We start from the raw sequence: 18,953 nt of genomic DNA on the forward strand, positions 1-18,953 counted from the left end.
GAATCCCAGAGGGCTGGATGTCTGTGGTGTTACATGTATGGAGCGTTTAGACGTGTTTATTCCATCAGCAGCAGTGACACCGTTTCCTCTGACTGATGACCCTCACCTCTGTCTCTTTCTCCCCCCCCCCCCTCCCCGCCTCCCCCCTCCAGTCACGGCTGCATCAGAAACCTCATAGACTTCTTCGAGATCCGCTGCTGCGGCCTGATCCGGCCCGTGGCGGTGGACTGGACCACGCAGTACACAATAGAGTACGACCAGACGTCTGGCTCGGGCTACCAGCTGGTGTAGAGGAGGACGAGGAGGACGAGGAGGATTGAAGAGGAAGGGGGTGGGGAGGGTATGAGGAGGGGGAGGGGGGAGAGTGGAGTGGAGCGTGTCTGGATGAAAGAAGAGTCTTGGAAGGATGGACCCCCCCTCCCGTCCCCCCCGACCCCACCGACCCCCCACCCCGACCCCCACCGGCGTTCATATCTGAGTGATGCTGTTCTCGGGAGCGCTTGCTTTTTTGGGCCATCTCTCCCTCACCGATCAAACGACAACGGGGATAAAAAAAAAAAATAAAAAAAAATCAGCCAGGACTAGCATGCTGTTACGGGGCAACACCATACCTACGCCCCCCCCCCTCCACCCTCCCCCTTCCTCCCCCCTCTCACTTCCTCCCTTTTGCCCTCAGCACCACCTTTACTACTATTACTACTATTATTCTCCAGCATCAGACTTCATAACTGTACCTGCACCGCTATCCCCCCCCCCACACACACACACACACTCTCCCCCTCCTCTCCTCTCCTCTCCTCTCCTCTCCTCTCCTCTCCTCTCCTCTCCTCTCCCCCCCCCCTCCTCCCTCTCCTCTCCTCTCCCGAGCCCTTCGGACGGTGCGTCGCTGCCAGGCACGAACGGGAGAGGAAAGAGGCCAACAGACGAGCGGGGATTTCAAAATGAAAGCTCTTCTGTTTGTACCGGAGACTCGACGCTGCAGACGCAGGAGCGCCCACGACGAGGCAGCGTCGTTCTTTCCCCCCCTCCCCACTTTATATCTTATTTATGGTGTCCCTGTCCATGTGCCCTCTGTGTGTTTGTGGTTTTTTTGGATTGGTTTCAGGAACTCTGCTGTTCCTGTGATTATTAACTGTGGTGGCCAGGGAAGCTAAAGGAAGTTGTTTTTGTCTTTTTTTAATTTTTTTTATTAAAACATGAAATTGTTTCTAGTATGTTAGAAATAAGGGAATGTCTTTTTAAGGTCTTGATTTTGCACCGTGATGAATTGCGAGAGGAGCTGATGAGGATTTGCCAACGTTGCTGAACTGATCAGAGGAGAGTGTTGGGTTCCAGGTGGAGCCCGCTGGACGAGTCCTACTTGTCACCTGCTGAAATGAAGCTGCATCCACTCGAAACACAAGTTTCATAGATATAGGAGTGTTTGTTTTTGTTTCTTTTGCAAAAGTAATAGCCTGAAAACAGTTGTTGTGCAGTATTAACGCAGGATTATGGGCCTGAACTGGGACTCCTTCAGCGGCGACCACTTTAAACATGACAGATAATATCCTACAGACAATGTGATACAGGTATATTTATTTTAAAACTATTTATAGATAAAGTAACTATGTTCGAGCGCCATCATTTTTACATTTCACATCATTTTTAGCTGAGTAGGTTTTTATGAGGAAAAGAAAACTAAAAGAAGTACCTGTAGCTGTTGAGCATTGAAGCCCGAGAACTTCACCTATGTAACTGTAAGCAGGTACAGCGAGTGTATTTATTAACAGCAGAGTCGAGTATAAGAAAACGAGAACGCCACAGAAGGACAGACGAGTTTACAGGAAAGCTTCATTCCATGTGTTTTTTCTCTAGAAGCTGTAAAGTCTTATTTGTTTTGTGTGTTGTTTGTCTGGCTACAACATTGCACTGATCCTAGATATTTTTTGTAGTTGTTTTTTTTATTTTTTATTCTTTTTTTTTTTTTTGGCCGTGACTGAACAGAAGGCCCACAGCGACGCTTCAGCAGCGACGCTTCAACTGTTTACAGAGAGTAGAAGGAGGAGGAGCCTATCAGACATGGCCGCCTCCCATCACTTTCTGTCTGCCCCCCCCCCCCCTCCCCCCGAGCTGTCAGCTTCACAGCAGCAGCAGCAGCAGGATTGACGAGTGTAAAGAATGTGCATTTGTACATAGACACTATCTTTCTCTGGTTTTTTTTGTTTGTTTTTTTTGTTTTTTTTTCCAGTGTTAGTCGCAGGTGCTCCTGGATTCATTTCGTTGGTTTTTGTTTTGTTTTCCAAGTTTGGGGGAAATTTCTTCCAGCCAAACAGAAAGGAGAAACTCAAGTGACTATACTCCAAGTGTATGACTGTAGCTTTTAGTGATGTCCGACACTGCTGTCTATAGAGCATTTTAACCCCTAAATTTACCCCCCCCCCCCCGTCAAGAAACTCCACTGCATGTACGATGCTTGGGACCGCTGGGCTCTCGCCGTCCCCATCCGACCCCCTTCGTCGTCACCATGGTGACAGCCCAGCAAGCCACGTGTCTGTATATAGTGAATGTTAAGTATTTGCAAGTACTTTTCTGCATTACGTTCATTTGTCTTTTTTTTTTTTTTATTAGGTTCTTTCTCTCCAATCCAGTGTGTTTTAGTGGAACTTGTCCTTCAGGTCAGGATCTCCCGTGCAAGTGTGTAATATATTTGAATGTTCCATACTTGTGGACTCTGTAGTCATCCAAAACAGGTTTGTTTTCTTCTCTTTTTTTTTTTTTTGTTAATTTCTGTGATATACCGCTGGGTTTGTTATACCACTGGATGTACAAATTGTAAAGCAAAGACACTAGAGAACTAAAGGCAGACGCCAACTTTTTTTGTTTGTTTTGTTTTCTAAAAGCTGAAATGTGATCATGCAATAGTTTTAAAGATAGAGGGAAGGTTATATTATATAAAGGCCTCCGAGACTTTTGGGCCTCATGTTTGCATCATCAGAAGGGGACGGTTATGTCATCACTCCACGTTTTCAAACCTCCATCTTACTAACCACTGATGTCACTGCTGCCCTACGAAGACGACGCACAGCAGCTGCTTTTTTTTTTTTTTTTTTTTTTTTTTCCGTGCGCTTTCAAGGTCAAAGGATGAATGGACGTTACATTTCATATCAGTACCAATAACTAGCCACCTGTGTTCTAATGATGCCTTTTTAAGTGACCCAGAGGTAAATGTGGGGGAAGTGTTCTTTTCTGTTTTTACAGGGCAGAGTTTCACCACTTCGGGCTCATCCAGGACACCGAAACCCTGAATTTAAAAGTCATCTCAGTCCTCACTAGTTCTTCCAGCAGCCTGAAACGTCCGTCTCCCCCCTCTCACCTCACCATGTGGGATAATAAAAGAAGAAAACAAAAAAAGAAAGCACATAATCATCTCCAGTGCCTCTCTGCCCACCTTCAGACATCACTGTAACTCCGCTTCAGATGTAAACATATGGGCATGGTTCAGTTTTAATGGCTTTAATAATAAAATACAGTCAAATGTGAACATTTAGTTTGCTTTTCTTCATGGTTTTTATTTGTACCTGTTACAGCATCAAAGCATTTGAGGAAGAAAACGCAAGCAAAAAGTCAAAAAAATGTTCATGTTGAGTATCAAAGTTGAGTCCTGCTGAGTCATCACTGAGCGTGAACCAGAGCGCCGGCTCCTTGGCCGTAACCAAACCCTTTGGGCCCGAAGTTCTTGGCGTAACATGCTGCGGAGGGAAAGCAGGAACATTATGGAGCTGCAGGTAAAATGTTGTGCCAAGATTGAATTATCACATTACTGATATGAAAGTTGATCAATGCTGCAAAGTGAGGTCGGTAAAAGTATGACAAGTCACTGCTATCGATTGGGAAGAGATTGAAGTAACTTAAAAGATGTATTTGTCTTAATAACCGATTTGCTTGCCCACGCGGAGGCAGCAGAAACAGACGGTACAAAGTCGATGTGGCACATCAGTTATCTGTTTACACACAGGCAGCAGACGCAGAGCAACAAAGTCCGACATTCAACCCGTTCGCTTCAGTTTGGTTCCAACTCTCCGGGAACATATCCGACTCTTCGGCTGCTAAAAGCTCCACAGTGTTCACCAGCTTGTCACTACCTGAGTCAGTGTGCCATGTGGAGCTGGACAGGCAGGGCTTATTTTCTAATAACACGATGTCTCCTTATTTCTACTGGTTGGGGGCAGAAAACCAAAATAACCGGCTGAAAGATGCCAAAATGCTGTGTAGCGCTGAAAGAGAACATCATAATGTGAGTGAAAGAGCCTTTTTCGTAGCGGACACTTGATGTGAGCCAGCATATATAAAATGTGTGTGTGTGCGCGCCCACTTCCACAGCTTCAGCTGTTTATCTCACACGGACGTGTCAAGTCTAAAATAACCTCAGTACTGCAGTGGTGGCTCCAGATGTGCAGAATTTGAATTCTCTTTGTACCATTTCTAGATTTCTATCATTCACTGAGGCCGATTGTCTTCAGGTTGTCCTTCTGTCCGCCTCACCCTGGTTTTGAGGAAATTCCTTTAAATTTGGCACAAATATCCACTTGGTCCCAAATATGAACTCATTCGATTTTGGTGGTTGAAGGATAAAGGGCAAGGTCACCGTGACCTCACATCCATGCCCAATTGCTAAAGCAATATTTCAGGAACGCCTTGAGAAAATTCCTTCAAATTTGGCACAAATATTCACTTGTTCCCAAAAATAAACTGATAAGATTTTAGTAGTCAAAGGTTTTTGTGACCTCAAGTTCATATGTAATTATGAAAGCAATACTGCAGGAATGATAATTAAAAAAAAAAAAAAAAAAAAAAAAAAAAAATGCACATAAATGTATAATATATTTTCCTTGTCTGATACTCTCAAAAATCTTGGTCTTAAAATTTCATGAGAAGTTGAATGGGAGTCTATGCAGCTAGTTTTTTATATATATATATAAAAAGTTAACAACATTTTGAAATCACTGACTTTCTTTCACAAACTTAATGCCTCAGGTCTGCTGACCACATCTGTCTTCATGATGAGACCTCGTGACAACATCCAGATGTTGCTCAGATAGAGACAGGATGTCCCAGATGGGGGACAGGAGGAGCAGCGGAGCTCGGCCCGTTTGGTTTTTACAGCCCAGATGCAACATTCCTGCTCATCAGGCTTCATTATGACATTCAGCAAACTGTTGGTTTGACAGAGTCGCTGTCATCCGACCAAACCAACACACTCAACGTGAAACAAGCCTCGTGGGAGAAGGCAGCGAAACCACAGCAGCACATGTATTTCAAGGGTTGGTAACAAACAGTCCATTCAGTTCCGTTTTTATTGATGTGATCAGATCAGCTGCTAAAAGTGACGTCGCTGTATCACTGGATAATACAGTGGGAACAATTTAGCTCTTTTACACTATTTGTCAACAACTGATCCATCATTTATTCCAGTCACAAAACTAACTAAACGGTTAATAGTCAGCGGCAGTCAATTTTTAATGATGAGACTAAGAAGTAATATATTATTGTCATTGTAGGGTTCGAGCGTTACGATAACAGCAGCAATCCAACACCTCCATTCATAAACCTCCGACTTCTCAGTCCTGCTGATTAGAGGTTTGGGGACGAGGTGGGAACCTGGGGACTCCAAACAAACCCGATGTTACGGTTCGACCAATTTTCTGTTCGTTATTTCAGTTTGAAAGTTGCTTTTGTGATTGTTTGTGCCTGTTTTTTATGTTCTTTACTTCAGTTTGTTTCCCATCTTTTTCCTTTGTTGTCTGCCCTGTTTTTTTTTACTCCCTGGCCCGATTCCCAACGTCCACCCTCACCGACTCACCGACTTTGAGTCACGCTCCCGGTAAGTCTGTCACACGTCCACATTTCTGCAGATTTAGGAGAAGGGACCTACCCGCAGTTCATAGCAAAATAGGAAACCTATTAAAACGTGGTTGTCCTGCTGCTGACAAAATGTGAACAAACCAGGCTTCCATCTGGAAGTGACAGAACCGGCTGCTCGCTGCTGTGGTGATTTATTGCATGTTTGTAAAGTTGTTTGGATCTTTCTTTTGCAATGGCGATACAAGCAGCGTGTGATATCACAGCGGAGGGTCCCATTTTGTCTTTTATACCAATTCAGCCCTTTTTAATTCAAACATTGCAGCTCTGTCCCTCTATGTCGTCTCTCTCTCTTCATGTCATGTCGCCCGCCTCACCTGCTTTCACTTCCCTAATCAGCCCCGGCTGCAGTTGCTTTCCAACCCCCCCACCCCACCCACCGTGCATTCCCCCCAGCCTTCACTCCTTAATTGTCAGCCTGCGTGTTCTCTCCCAGGGGTATATAGTTCACTTTCCTCTCTAAGTTTGTTTGTATTTAAAGAATTGGTTTTATTTTTGGTATGTTTGGTAAAAGCCTTTTCGAAGTCAGCTCAGCTCAGTTTGCTTCTTGTTGTTTTTTATTTTTCCTGTCACAGCTCCTGTTCTTCTGTTGTTGTTTTAATAAACCATTTACCCATCTTAACCTTGTGTACCGCCAACCTGCTGCTCCACAGCAGCCCACCTGACTCCAGCCTACAAGAGCAACTTCAAGAAAGCAACATAACCCTGTATATGTATCCCCTGTTGTACGCGACCTTCTCTGGTGTCAACATGTCAACTCGTGTGTAGCACAGGCATTAAGTACTTTTTCACTGCCAATACATGTGTTGTTAGAAGCAACTGTTTTCCTGTATTGTTACTGTCTGTCAGTAAAATCTTAGTAATGACAGTCATCCATCACAAGTTGCATCAGAAACATTACTTTTCCTTTTTGTTTTATGCTGTGATTAAACATCAGACTTCTTCAGGCTCGTCTCACCTTTGCAGTAGATCTCTCCGTCTTTCTCCGTCTGGGTGGTCGACTCCAGGCTCTTGCCACATTTTGCACAGCGGAAACAGTTCTTGTGCCACGGCTGCGAAGAGAAACACAAAGAATTTCAATTGTAAACCTGCGATGGCAGCTGCTCCAGTGTGTCTTCATGTTTTAATGCTACATTTACCCCAAATAGCTGGACTTTTATAGCGTTAAAGGAAAACTCCAGAAGAAAAGATTTTTTCTTTGCAGTTTTATTTTACAGCTGAGAATGACAGATGTTCTTTAGATCATAAATCATCATTTCCTTCATTAAATCTCATCAAAGCTGCTCAGTGTTGCCACAGCCCGGGGCATTTCTCAACATCTTCGCTATGCAGAAAATTACAGGTCACGCTTCGGTCGATGAGAAGGAGCCTCTCCTCCCGTTAGGAAACACGTGAACCGCTCTCTGTCTGATGACATCACCAGCTCCTGTCAATCCACGAGCGATCAATGACAGGAAACGGTGCACTCCCACTTCTAGAGGAAACACAAATCCTGCGCTCTCCTCTGCAGACAGGTTTTCATGTGAACAACTGCCCTGAGACTCTGATTTTCATCCTAAGAATTAAATCCTGACTTAATCTACTGTAAATCACCGCGGCAACAACATCTGACAGAAGTCCACGCAGCCTCATGCGATAAACGCCAGCTGTTTCGGGAAGCTCCGAACTTTATGGAACGGCTTCAATCAGAGAACCGGGATTTGTGTTCTCTCATTAGGAGAAACCGCAGCGAACCTCCTGCATGTGGCTCAGCGCTGTGAAAACCATGTGTGTTCAATCCAGTCAGACAAGTTTCCCCCCCGCGGTTTCTCATGTAGATTGTGATCCTGGGCTAGAGGGCTGAACTCTGATCATGATGAAACTGTGAACACTGATAGTTTTGTGAAGCTGCACACAGTAGAAACATAAACTATAATTTCATGAATTATACTAACTGCACACTGTCACAGATGAAGTTTTGTTGTTAGTGTAAACATGACGAACGGCTTCGACGTGCAGGAGCAGGATCTTAAAGTCTGTGGTGTAAGATCAGTTTCCCAGATACATGACTTACTGTAGGCTATTTGTGGACTCTCCGTCAGTGTTGTTGTCATGACAATAAATTTGTCCTCACCTGAGCCAAGTGTCATCATTTTTGCAACTCGGCTGAACAAATGAAAACCAAATGGTTGACTTGGCTGATGTCCTCGCCACAGACTGTGTGTAAAAATGGGCGAAGACTCCGGTTGTGAAAACTGAAGCCAATGTAAAGTGCAATAAAGTGCAATACCTCTGGAGACCACTCGGGGCCGGGCCCAAAAAACTCTGTCAACTTCTCTCATGAAATAAAAGTGAATAAATGTTTTCAGCAAATAATTATGGGAGTCATTTGCTACATTAATGTGTTCTCGTGGTCTTTTTGAAAATAACGACAGAATTAATGCTGCTTTCAAATGGAACTCGTGAGTTCATGGTGACGACATGGGAAGTCGTGTGCACCGTTTGCTTTGCGTTCAAGTGGTTAAGTTGTAAAAACACAGTTGCTAAGCAACGGAAACATGGACGGCGTCTAGAAGCCACAGAGGGTAACAGTTTAGCGACCTAACAGGGGAAAATGTAATGCAGGAAATACAAAGGCACGGAGAGAAAAGACGAGGCCTGCGAGGATCAACATTCTCCTCAGACGTAGGCTGTAATCTAAACTATGAGCATGACTAAAAATTACAATATATTAGCTTAACATCAAACAAAAAAATTAACTTCCATGACCTCTAACATTTCCGTAAACATCAGCAAACACTTCACAACTCATGAGCTTTCTCATAACCTCATGAACTAACTTCTGAAAATAAGTTCTGACGTTGCGAATAACACAATGTGGGGGCCGTTCATATGGACTCTTCTCGTCCCCATTTGAACGCAGTATTAAATATTAACCCTCAGAGAGAGGTATGTTTAGGGGCGTGTCTGGTTTGATTGACATGCCTGTCATAATAGCTGCTGACCTTCAGTGTCTTTTTCCCGCACTTCCCTTGTGTTTCTCGTCTTTGTCTGTTTTACTTTGTGTGTGTGTGTGTGTGTGTGTGTGTGTGTGTGTGTGTGGCACTCTGCTCCTGCCTCCCGACCCCTTCACCTGTTCCAGATGACCTCACCTGCTCTACAGCTGCACACCTGCAGGTGATCACCTAATCAAGACTCCTCAGTTCAAATCCTCTGGTATTCCAGACAATCTTCATCAGTTTGTTTATTCAGCCAGTGAGGTAGTATTTATTCTTTAGATTTAGTTCCTCTGCTGCCATGTGTTTCCTCGTATCCAGGATCTCAGACCTGCCTCAACTTCTAAAATCACCAGCCTGCTCACCGGCCTCTCGTCAGCCTTCTCCACTACTCCACTCCACCTGACTCACATCACCCGAGCTCCTTCAGTCCTCACCTGCCTCCACTCATCCTCCCTCAACTAATAACTTCCTTCATACTTTTGATTCCCAGGTTTTGTCTAATGATTGAAGACCTGATGGCTTATTAGAAGTTAAATGGGGAAACCCAAAGTATTCTTGCAGTTATCCAGAGGGCTCATTTCAGTCTATGTCCAGGTTGGCCTAAAGTCAAGCTTGTGAAATTCAGGTTTATTTAAACCTGTAGGAGGCCCTCACTGCTTGCCCCGATATTATTTGAGTCCTAGTTCTCTACAATAGACGCCAGTAAGAAATTAGCACGAGCCATAGAGACACAACAGGTGAATTTATGGGAGATAAATGTGTTGAAATAAACTGGAATTACCAAATAGAAAGACCAGATGACAACCAGTGGAATTTTACACAATTTAGCAATCTAATGTTCTTATTAATGTCTTATAATTTTACATTATTTGTCAGTAGTTAATTAATCTGACAGGATAGTGGTGCCAAACACTTTGTTGAAGCAATAAGAGGGCATTGGCTGAAACTTTGAGCTATAATTAAAATAATCATCGGCTGGTTTACAATAATACGGCTTGAGCAGTGTTTCAGAAGTGTGAGTGAAGGTCTGTGGTGTGGTTTGAGATAAACCTCCCACCTTGCCGGCTCCCATGATCTTCTCAGCTGCGTAGACGGAGTCTCCACAACGGGCGCATTTCTCCAAACCTCCAAACTTCTGGGCAAATTTGGACGGGTTGGGGTTGGTGGTGGGTCTGTGAGTCTGGGTCCTTTGGGGGGACGGGGTAAAAAAAAAAGAACAAATAAAATATTTGACAAATTGTCTTTGAAAAATGTGAAACCACAGAATGCTACACATTATTAAATGTTCTCAGAGACTCAGAAAATAAAAATGTAGAAATAATAGATGCATTTAAGATGGTGAACTCAATGAATGTTGACAGGAAGGAAGCTCTAAAATTGACCATTTTAAGGTTCTTATGCTTAACTTAAATCATAACATAGACTGTTGCTGGTAAAACATTTACTTCTATTGAACCCACACTAACATCCGCAGTAATAAATACCTGCAGAGCAGGATCTAGTTAAGAGTCAATTAAATATTAATTCATGTTTAGAGAACTTTATAAATTACTGCCAGAATGTAAAATGTAAAAACAAATCTGCTGAACCTGACTACTCTTCTATTCTCTGCCAGCGGTGGGAAAGGCCGCGGGGCAGGCTGCGGCCCCGGAGGAGTGCTTATCGAAGGGTGACTGCCAGCCCCGGTGGCCCCTGAATGAAGCCCTTTGTGGTGGAGTACAGAGCGATGGGTGAGCGGGGTGAGCGGGATCCTTCTGGTTACATAACAAACTCTTTCATGACTCCGATCACCTGACGTCCGCGGCAGGATAACCACTCCAGCTAGGTGTATGGGTAGGGAGGTGTTTTCCTGCTTTACATCACGTCCAAACGCATGTGTAGAGTTACACGTGCAGTCTGACAAACTCTTTGGACCTCAGATTTCTAAGTGGATGTAATTTTGCAGATGTAATCCCAAATATTTTCAGCCATTTCACAATAACTTTGAATTTAGTGTGAAGTAGTTTACATAGTCACGTAAAGTTAAGTGCCATGAATCCATGCTGTTTATAGAGACACGAGTTCAGTCAGCAGCCACAGATACACGTCGTTACGTCACTGAACTCAGTGACCACTTCAACCTCGCTGCAGCTCCCGTGTAGTCATGCATGTTGAGATGCCATAAGTGTTGCAATGAATCCATTAAATTGCACAACCGAGTGAAATTGATAGTGTTTTCATAGCACTGAGATTACCGTTTAATTTCGATTTATTTCTTTTTGCTCACAAACAAACCTCCAGAGTACCATGAGAAAACCTTCAGCTGGCTCAGATATCACCGAGATCACGATCAATCACAGTTACTTGAAGGATTTTGCAGCTCTGTGCCGTGTCAGACTGTCTCTACACCGTCATTGTGTAACACTGCAGCTGCTTACTCTTCAGGTTTGATCCCCAGCCGCTCCCCTCGGTCCATGTTGAGCGTTCCCGCTCCCTGTCCGTAGCCGTAGCCTTTGGGGCCGTATTTCTTCCCGTAGCACGACTTGCAGTAGATCTCCTGGTCGTGGATGGCCAGTGTGGTGCTGTCTAAACCCTTCCTGCAGACCACTGAGGGCACAGACAGGGACAGATACATCAGTGGAATAGTCCTGTCAGATTGTTGTTTCTACAAAAATGTATGTTTTTACTGCTTAAAACCTTCATGTGAAACATTTGAAACAAAAGAAGCGGCAGCTGAAATAAAATATTGGAAAAAACTTTTTAGTAGACATGAAATGGGAGGACTTAAAGAAGCTGAATTACCTGGTGTCAGTTTTAATTTAAGTGTGAGCGCTTCAGAAGATTTTACGTTGTAGAAGATTCAGATGAACTCAAACATTAAAAAAGTTTAAATGTCAGCTAAAGTGTGAGACACACATTTAGCTGGACGGGTCAGTTGAGATATTGCTGTTGTTTAAAGGTGCAAAATCTGAAATCTAAAAGGGTTTTAAAGTTTCAGTTAAATAGTAAAAAACACAAATTAGTTCAAAGCAGGTGAACTGTGAATAATAAGAGATTAAAATAGTCAAACTACAAGTTGTTGTCGGTCAGTTTGACTTCTACTTTTAAGGCGCTAACTACGACTTTGGCCACTTCATTTAACCGACACTTCATACCACATATAGTCAACCATCAGCATACATGAGGGGACATATCCACACGCCGTACACCAGAGAAGGATGAAATAAAGAAATAAAACCCACCCAGCTGGACATCCGTCTTGATCGATGCACACTTTTTGTTCAGAAGCTTAGCGGTTTGTGGAACAAATGGAAATTTGGATCTGTTTTTGGGTGAATGAAGGAGGACAGTATCGCCGCCCAGACGGCAACAGTTTGAATGATGAGGCGAGCCGGTGCCTCTCGTCTCCCAGAATGTTGTTTGCCTTATTAATGCGCCTGTCTCTGTAGATACATTTCATACTTGTTAATGGGATTAATAGCAGTTTACTGGCTGTGGATACCGATCTCCTGACAGACTTCTTCTGTGCCTCAGCGCCACATAAGTCTTCATCTTTGATTAAAAAACAATCCTTAAACTCTTCAAGATGCCACAACTTCCAGTGTTCGTACACTTTGTTTACTCTGTTTTCAGTGCTTCCTCAGGCACTTTTGACATTTCGACTCTTATATACACGTCGTTAACGTGAACTGTTTCGCGGTTTTCATCCTGCAGCTCCCAAGACAATTATGAGAACTTAGCACGATTTATTTTCCATCCCAAATGCAACAAGTGGCATATTTTTGTCTCTTTTTTAAAAAAAATGTGATGCTTTTCGAAGTCTTTGGGATTTTTCCGCCTCGCCTTTTGTTCTAAAGTGTTTTAAACCTAAAAAGTAAAAAAAAAAAAAAAAAAAAAAATCTTGATATAGTAAAGAGTAACATTTTTATGCACATGTTGATGATCATAAGCAGTGTTCCACGAGTGTTGGATTTATTCTGATAGTTTACAGGAGCTGTTGGAGAAATAGAGAGATTTCTGCAGGTTTGTACTTACAGTAAAGAATTCATTGTCTGAAAATAAAAGCCACCCAAAGCCCCGCTGCTGCTTCAGACCGCCCACTTGTGCGCCTGCTGACTGCTGGGATTACTTGAATTCTTCACACAATGGCCTTCACTGTGCGACTGTCTGATACTGGTTTAAGATTTCACACAAAAAAATTCTCCATTCTCTGAACTCCTGGCCGACACTTTTAAAATGAAAGCCGTTCGGAGATGTCCCATCAAATGGCTCTTTTAATACTTATATTTCCTCATCTGTCTTTGCTGCAACTTGATTTTTTTTTTGTCACAATATTTCCAGTGTCATCGTTCAATCATGTGTTTCCACTGGCACTGACTATAAAGAAATACTAAAGACGAGACCACATTAATGTCCATAGAGTCACATGAGGCTCTGTTTCCAACTGTGTGACTTCACTGTCAGTAAAAAGCTGTTTTTTATACACATATAAAAGGTGGTGAATGTCAAACTGTGACCCTAAAAAAAAAGGGGTGAAAGAGAGCCAAGGAGTCGTCCTGCTCATCATCTCCTGGGTGGGAATGTCGGACAAAGCTGTCTTTGTAACAAAGTCTCTAAAAAAATAAACTCATCTTCTGAGGCTCAGTTTGGTTTCATCTCCTCTAGATAGAAGCTAAATGAATGAGAGACTGTATAATGCTGCTCTGTGTGTGTGCGAGGTCTTCTCTGACATTTGGAGGACGGTTCAACAGCGGGACAAGCCGCCCACTCGTCCAACAAACTGACAAAAATGCAGCGTGAACTCGAAAACCGAAGACCGAAGACAGCGCGGGCTCGCTTTGATAAGCCGAGGAGGTGAAACTGAGTTCAGGAGTTGTTCTCCTGAATCAGTGGATTTTATCCCGGATCGTTCACGGCTCTCAGTCGAATAGATGTCCTGCCTCATTACAGATAGTCAGATGTGCAGGTTGATGCAGTGCTTGCCTGAGGTTTCCATAATTATTGTAAAGTTGCTACTAAAACGTCTCATCTGTTGGAGACAGTGACTTTAAAGAAACAACACGTGTTGGTTAAAGTGTTACTGGACAAACTCATCAGGAGTTGACCTTTTCAGTGTTATAGATAAGTAACTAAGGGGTTGGAAATCACTCTTTAATGTAACTGCAACACCACGTGACAAAATCATCTTAAAAGATCTTACAGACAGTTCAGTGTTGCACTTTCATAATATTATGGGAGTCATGAGACATAGATTAAATCAGGAATGATCAACTTTAGTCTCTTTCACAAGGCAAACTCCAAGATCAGAGGATCCTAAAATTCCCATAAGGCCGAGCTCAGACTGCACAATATATTTGTCTTTCATGACGGTTACTTTGTCAGATTAGGCGTCAAAGTGCCATAAATTATTGTCGTATCTTTGTCGGGAGAACATCACCAGTATGACCCGGACCAATCGTCGTTCACGTTCGTGCGTGAGTTCTTGTGTCGTCGTGGCGGGCTGAATTAGTGTGGTCAAGTCCAGTTAAGTTAAGTAAGTTAAGTTTAAGTTTAAGTTTAAGTTTAAGTTAAAGTTAAGTTAAGTTTTGTCACGCAAGTCAGTTTTGATTTATTCAGCACATTTAGAGACAACAAAAGTTGCCTGTACTGCTCTTCAACCATGAAACAGGATTAAAACAATCAGACAGTTGAAACTTAAAAAAAAAACATCAAGTTCGTAATGCAGGTGATATGTCCAAAGAATTTGTAGACTCTTTGCTCATGTCAAGTATTATTTTTTTGAATTGTTAAAAATCTCCTGTAGTGACAGAGAAGAAATTATGTGTACATTAAATGGAAATTATACAGCTGGTACTCACAAGTAAACTGATGTTTATTACTCTGTGTATAATCAGTGTTGTACTCCTTTAACCAAAAACGAACACAAAAGTGATGATTTCAGTGGCTGAGAGAAGGGGGTCCATACAAAATACACTTTGTACACTTTGAAAAATGCTTTGCTGGTGATAAACAGTCTCTATTCGACTGGCTAGAAAACACAGAGCAGCCCTTTAGATGTTTGGTTTCAGTGTTACAGCTGTACTTACTGCAGAGGAAACAGCACTTGTGGAAACTCTTCCCATCACACTGCACCTCCTCGGCGTGGTAAACTGTGCCGCTGCACGCCGAGCACTTGTTGCCTCCTCCCCAGTTTGGCATCGTGTGTGTGTTTCTAGGAAGAGATAGAGAGGTGATGTGAGAGGATGAAGCATCGTGTCTGTTCCTCCTCTTCTCGCTCAGATTCGTCCTCAAATAAAACCTGCAAACAAAAGACTTCTTGTGTCCTGGTAAGAAGTAATACATGAAATACTGTAATACATATAGTAGCTGTAATATCTGCAGAATTTCTAATCATAGAGGCCATGGGAGAATCAAAAAAAAAAAAAAACATGCTCCGCCACAATTGCCGCCTTAAAAAAACAACAACAACAAAAACAGCCCAAACGAGGTCAGCCCAAACAACAGGGCAGACTAATACCCCGAGGAATGTTTGCAGGGCGCCGTGCCTGAGGGGGTTGTAGCTGCAGGAAACAAAACGGCACACAAGAAGTGTGAGTGTGAAGTAAACACATGACGCACACCCAGTCACTCCCCGACTCACATGTACATCTGCCTGTAATTACACACTCACTCCCATTTAAAACGCCATCAATAAGAGACACATTTAACCTTTTACGCACGGCGAGCCCGCTGTGATGTCATACTTTGGAGACGGAGATTAAAAAGCATCGTGATCCCTAATGAATTGCAGAGGAAACACGAAGCAGTAGAGGCTATTAATCTTGAAGAGTGCCTGAGTTGTCCTCCCTGCTGGATTAGAGGCTGCAGAACAGGCCCGAGCAAGAGAGGAGAGGATGGAAGGACCACGAACATCACCGGCTGCGTTGAAGTGAACACAGCGAGCCGGCTGATGTCTGCTTTGATAGAAATGTTTGAGTTTGTCACTCAGTGTTCAGGCTCTTTAAATGTGTCGCTCGGTGTTCAGAACTTTTACTCAGAGAAGAATCTGAGCTTTGAGGTCATTACTGGACACTCAAATGTTCCACTGCACCGAGACTAATAAAACTTCCCTATCACTGGACTCTGTAGATGCTCTGAACCTTTTCAGTGGGGAAACTGTATTCTTAATGAACCTGAATTATAATTTGAGTATGTTTTTCTGGCACTGGTTAAAGAACTGTTCATCTTTCCGACCCGTGAAATCATATTGAACCAATAGTGGCAGCTGGATCAGGTGTCTCAGGTAAATGTACATTATACTATGTAATTATTAAATGTTAAACATGTTTTTGTTTTATTTCAGTAGTACGTAAAACGTTGTCAGTGGATTCAGATTTTTTTTTATTTTGCTCTCACAAATGTAGTTATATTTCACCATGACGTTTGATATTATATGACAATAAAACAAAAGTTTCAACCTGTTAACTAAACAATTATAATACTGTAAATACAGTAATTTCGTCTGGCGTCTTTATTATGTTACATTGCCCTTTGAGCACTGACTGCTTTTGGGTTGGAACAAAACATTTTTTTTATTATCGATTAATCTTCGTTACTTAATTCATATAAATTATTCTCGACTGTTTGGTCTTTAAAATGTCAGAAAATGGTGAAAAATGTCGAACAGAGTTTTCCAAAGTCAAAGATTCTGCCTAAAATATCCTGTTTTGTCCCAACAGTCCACAAAACATGCTCAGTGCGACAGGTCATGGAGGAATAAAAGAACCAGAAAAATATCCGATTTCAGAAGCTGCAATCAGAGGATTTTACCATAAATAATAATAATAAAAAAAAAACACCTCAAGACGATTAATCGATTCTCAAAATAGTTGGGATAAGTTTTCTGTCAATTATTCGACTAATTGTTGCAGCTTTGTGAGGTACTTTATTTTCAACTTGCGAAAATCAATGAACACTGTCTCGCTATAAGCACCGATTTGTATATTAATACACTGACTGCTATTTTCTGTTAGTTGTTTTCATCTGTTTGCCAAAACACCAGCAAGTAACAGCAAACTCCAGTATTCCAGTTCTGACTGAAACTACTATCATGAATCACTGCAGCAGTAGAAACAGTGAAGGTGAGCTGCCCCAAACTGCGTATAACACATAATAAACACATGAGCAGAATACATATCATCAGTTCAACATATTTACTGATTCAAATCATCAATATTTAGTTTTCCAGTAAATCGGAGTGTCAGAAAACAAAACCTACCTTGAAGTGGGCTGTAAAAAGCAGCTTGTGAGTATCCAGTGTTGCTGCTCTCTCTCCCCGTGATGCCACATACTCCACATATTTACGTCTCAGTGGAAAGAGGGCGTCCAAGGGGGCGTGAACTCAACACTGCTGCCTTCCCGTGCAGTCGGAAAAATCCCCGATAGTTTTGGCACTGAAGGTACGTTCATAAAAAAATAAAAAGGGAAACTGAATGATTGCAACGTCCCTTCAAACCAGAGAGAAGAAGGACGGATGGAAGACTTAGAAGAGCCTCACAGAGAGACAGAAAGTTCGTTGAAGAGTTCAGCTTTGACTGAAGAATACAAAATTATAGTTTAAAAAAAAAAAAGTATTTAAAATGTAATAACCCATCACTTTATAAACAGCTTATGAAGCAATGTGACAGATCATAAAGGCAGATATCTGATCCATGTATGAAGAGTACATGAGGAGTGTTGAGTTCGTCGTGTCAAACTCAAGGACACTGGAGGACACATCTTGTGGCTCCTGATTGGACGTATAGCTGCAGGACATGTCCTCCAGCTGTATGGCATGAAGTGGGAGCAACTGTGTGGTAGAAACTGGTGGATTTCAACAGGAAAAAGAGAACTTCCTGTCAAGATTACAGGAAATATGACAAAGACAATAGAGTCATACAAACAGCCCATCCTGCTTTCCACTTTGCTTTCATCCACCTACCCATCCGTCCAAAGTGAAAGAGTTTGGAGTCAATTAGAAATTCTGCAAATAAAGCACCACTGCTGCCCCCTGCTGGTCATACCATGTTTGTACGTGTTGCCTTGCAAAGCAGGGAAAGATGGTGTACAAGAGTTAAAGCTGACATGACAACTACACTAGGAGACACAGAGCGTGTGGATGTTGTTGTGTTATTGTAGGTGAACGGAAGAAGACTGTTTACTTTGCTTTAACCATACAGTAAGACTCACAACAACACAGCTGCTTCTGAGCCTCACCACAGTGAAACTACATGGTGTCACAGGGAGCCGACTGCTCAATGAAAGTTAATTAAAGGGTTAAACTATAAAACTGACCTATTAAAAGAAAGCCTAGGTTTAAATGATACGTAATTAAAGACTTTAATGGAGAGATGGAGTGAATTCGGTTATCAGTTCAATTATTTTTGCAGCGAGTGGATTGTAGAGAGAAAGCAGACATCAACTGTCATCAACAAACCTCAGCTTCACTACTTTCCTGTTATGAAATGACCATAACAATAGAGTGCTTCAAAGGGGAACATTAAATCAGCTTGATAGCAGAGACAGTTATGTCAGAAGTTATTTCAGAGCGACCTGTGTCATGGTTTTGCTCAGATTTGTCCTAGTTTTTGCTCCTCTCTCTACCCACCACAGGTTCCCTGTGTGTCTCTTGTCCCTCTCTCTACCCACCACAGGTTCCCTGTGTGTCTCTTGTCCCTCTCTCTACCATGTCTCTTGTCCCTCTCTCTACCCACATGGTCGCTTGTTTTTCTCTGCTTGTCGTTCCCTTTCTCCCCACCAGAGGTCCCCAGTCTGTTTCTCAGTCTCCCGTTGACCACGCCCACCTCATCTGTTTCTTAACCTGCACTCATTCAGTCATGAACAGCTCAGGATATATTCTCCCAGTGTGTCACCACTCTTTACTGGATTCTGAAGTCAGATCACAAACTAAATGTCGTCATGCGGATCTTCTGTTTGGAAGCAATCTTGTTTCCCTTGTTGTGTATTTTTTTTCCAGTTGCCTGGACTTTGTCTTTATGGACTAATAATTCTTGCAAGTGAACTGATTGTGTTTGCCTCATCCTGTCTGTATTGTGCATTTAGGTCCTGGGTTCTGTAGAA

At 42.6% G+C, this 18,953-nt stretch overlaps 2 protein-coding genes across 3 annotated transcripts in view; one reads left to right on the top strand and one right to left on the bottom strand.

Moving 5' to 3' along the window:
* Nucleotides 1–3,526, top strand: part of zdhhc17 (zinc finger DHHC-type palmitoyltransferase 17) — a 35,733-nt gene extending 32,207 nt beyond the window's left edge. For both annotated transcript variants that reach the window (XM_069156492.1, XM_069156493.1), the window contains exon 17: nt 153–3,526. In XM_069156492.1, coding sequence (XP_069012593.1) covers nt 153–291 — 139 coding nt within the window. In that variant the 3' untranslated portion in view covers nt 292–3,526. The remainder of the gene's footprint in view (nt 1–152) is intronic.
* Nucleotides 3,477–17,193, bottom strand: csrp2 (cysteine and glycine-rich protein 2). The gene is made up of 6 exons (XM_069156494.1): nt 17,113–17,193; nt 14,942–15,066; nt 11,294–11,462; nt 9,934–10,063; nt 6,857–6,950; nt 3,477–3,728 (listed from the first exon to the last, which is right to left on the bottom strand). Exons 1-6 carry the CDS (start codon nt 17,190–17,192, stop codon nt 3,652–3,654), a joined length of 675 nt encoding a protein of 224 aa, XP_069012595.1. The 5' UTR covers nt 17,193; the 3' UTR covers nt 3,477–3,651.
* Between the last annotated feature and the right edge of the window lie 1,760 nt (nt 17,194–18,953).

The sequence above is a fragment of the Embiotoca jacksoni genome, unplaced genomic scaffold (assembly GCF_022577435.1).
Source record: "Embiotoca jacksoni isolate LCO1_2020_lvr unplaced genomic scaffold, fEmbJac1.0.p SCAF_21, whole genome shotgun sequence".
NCBI lineage: Eukaryota > Metazoa > Chordata > Actinopteri > Embiotocidae > Embiotoca > Embiotoca jacksoni.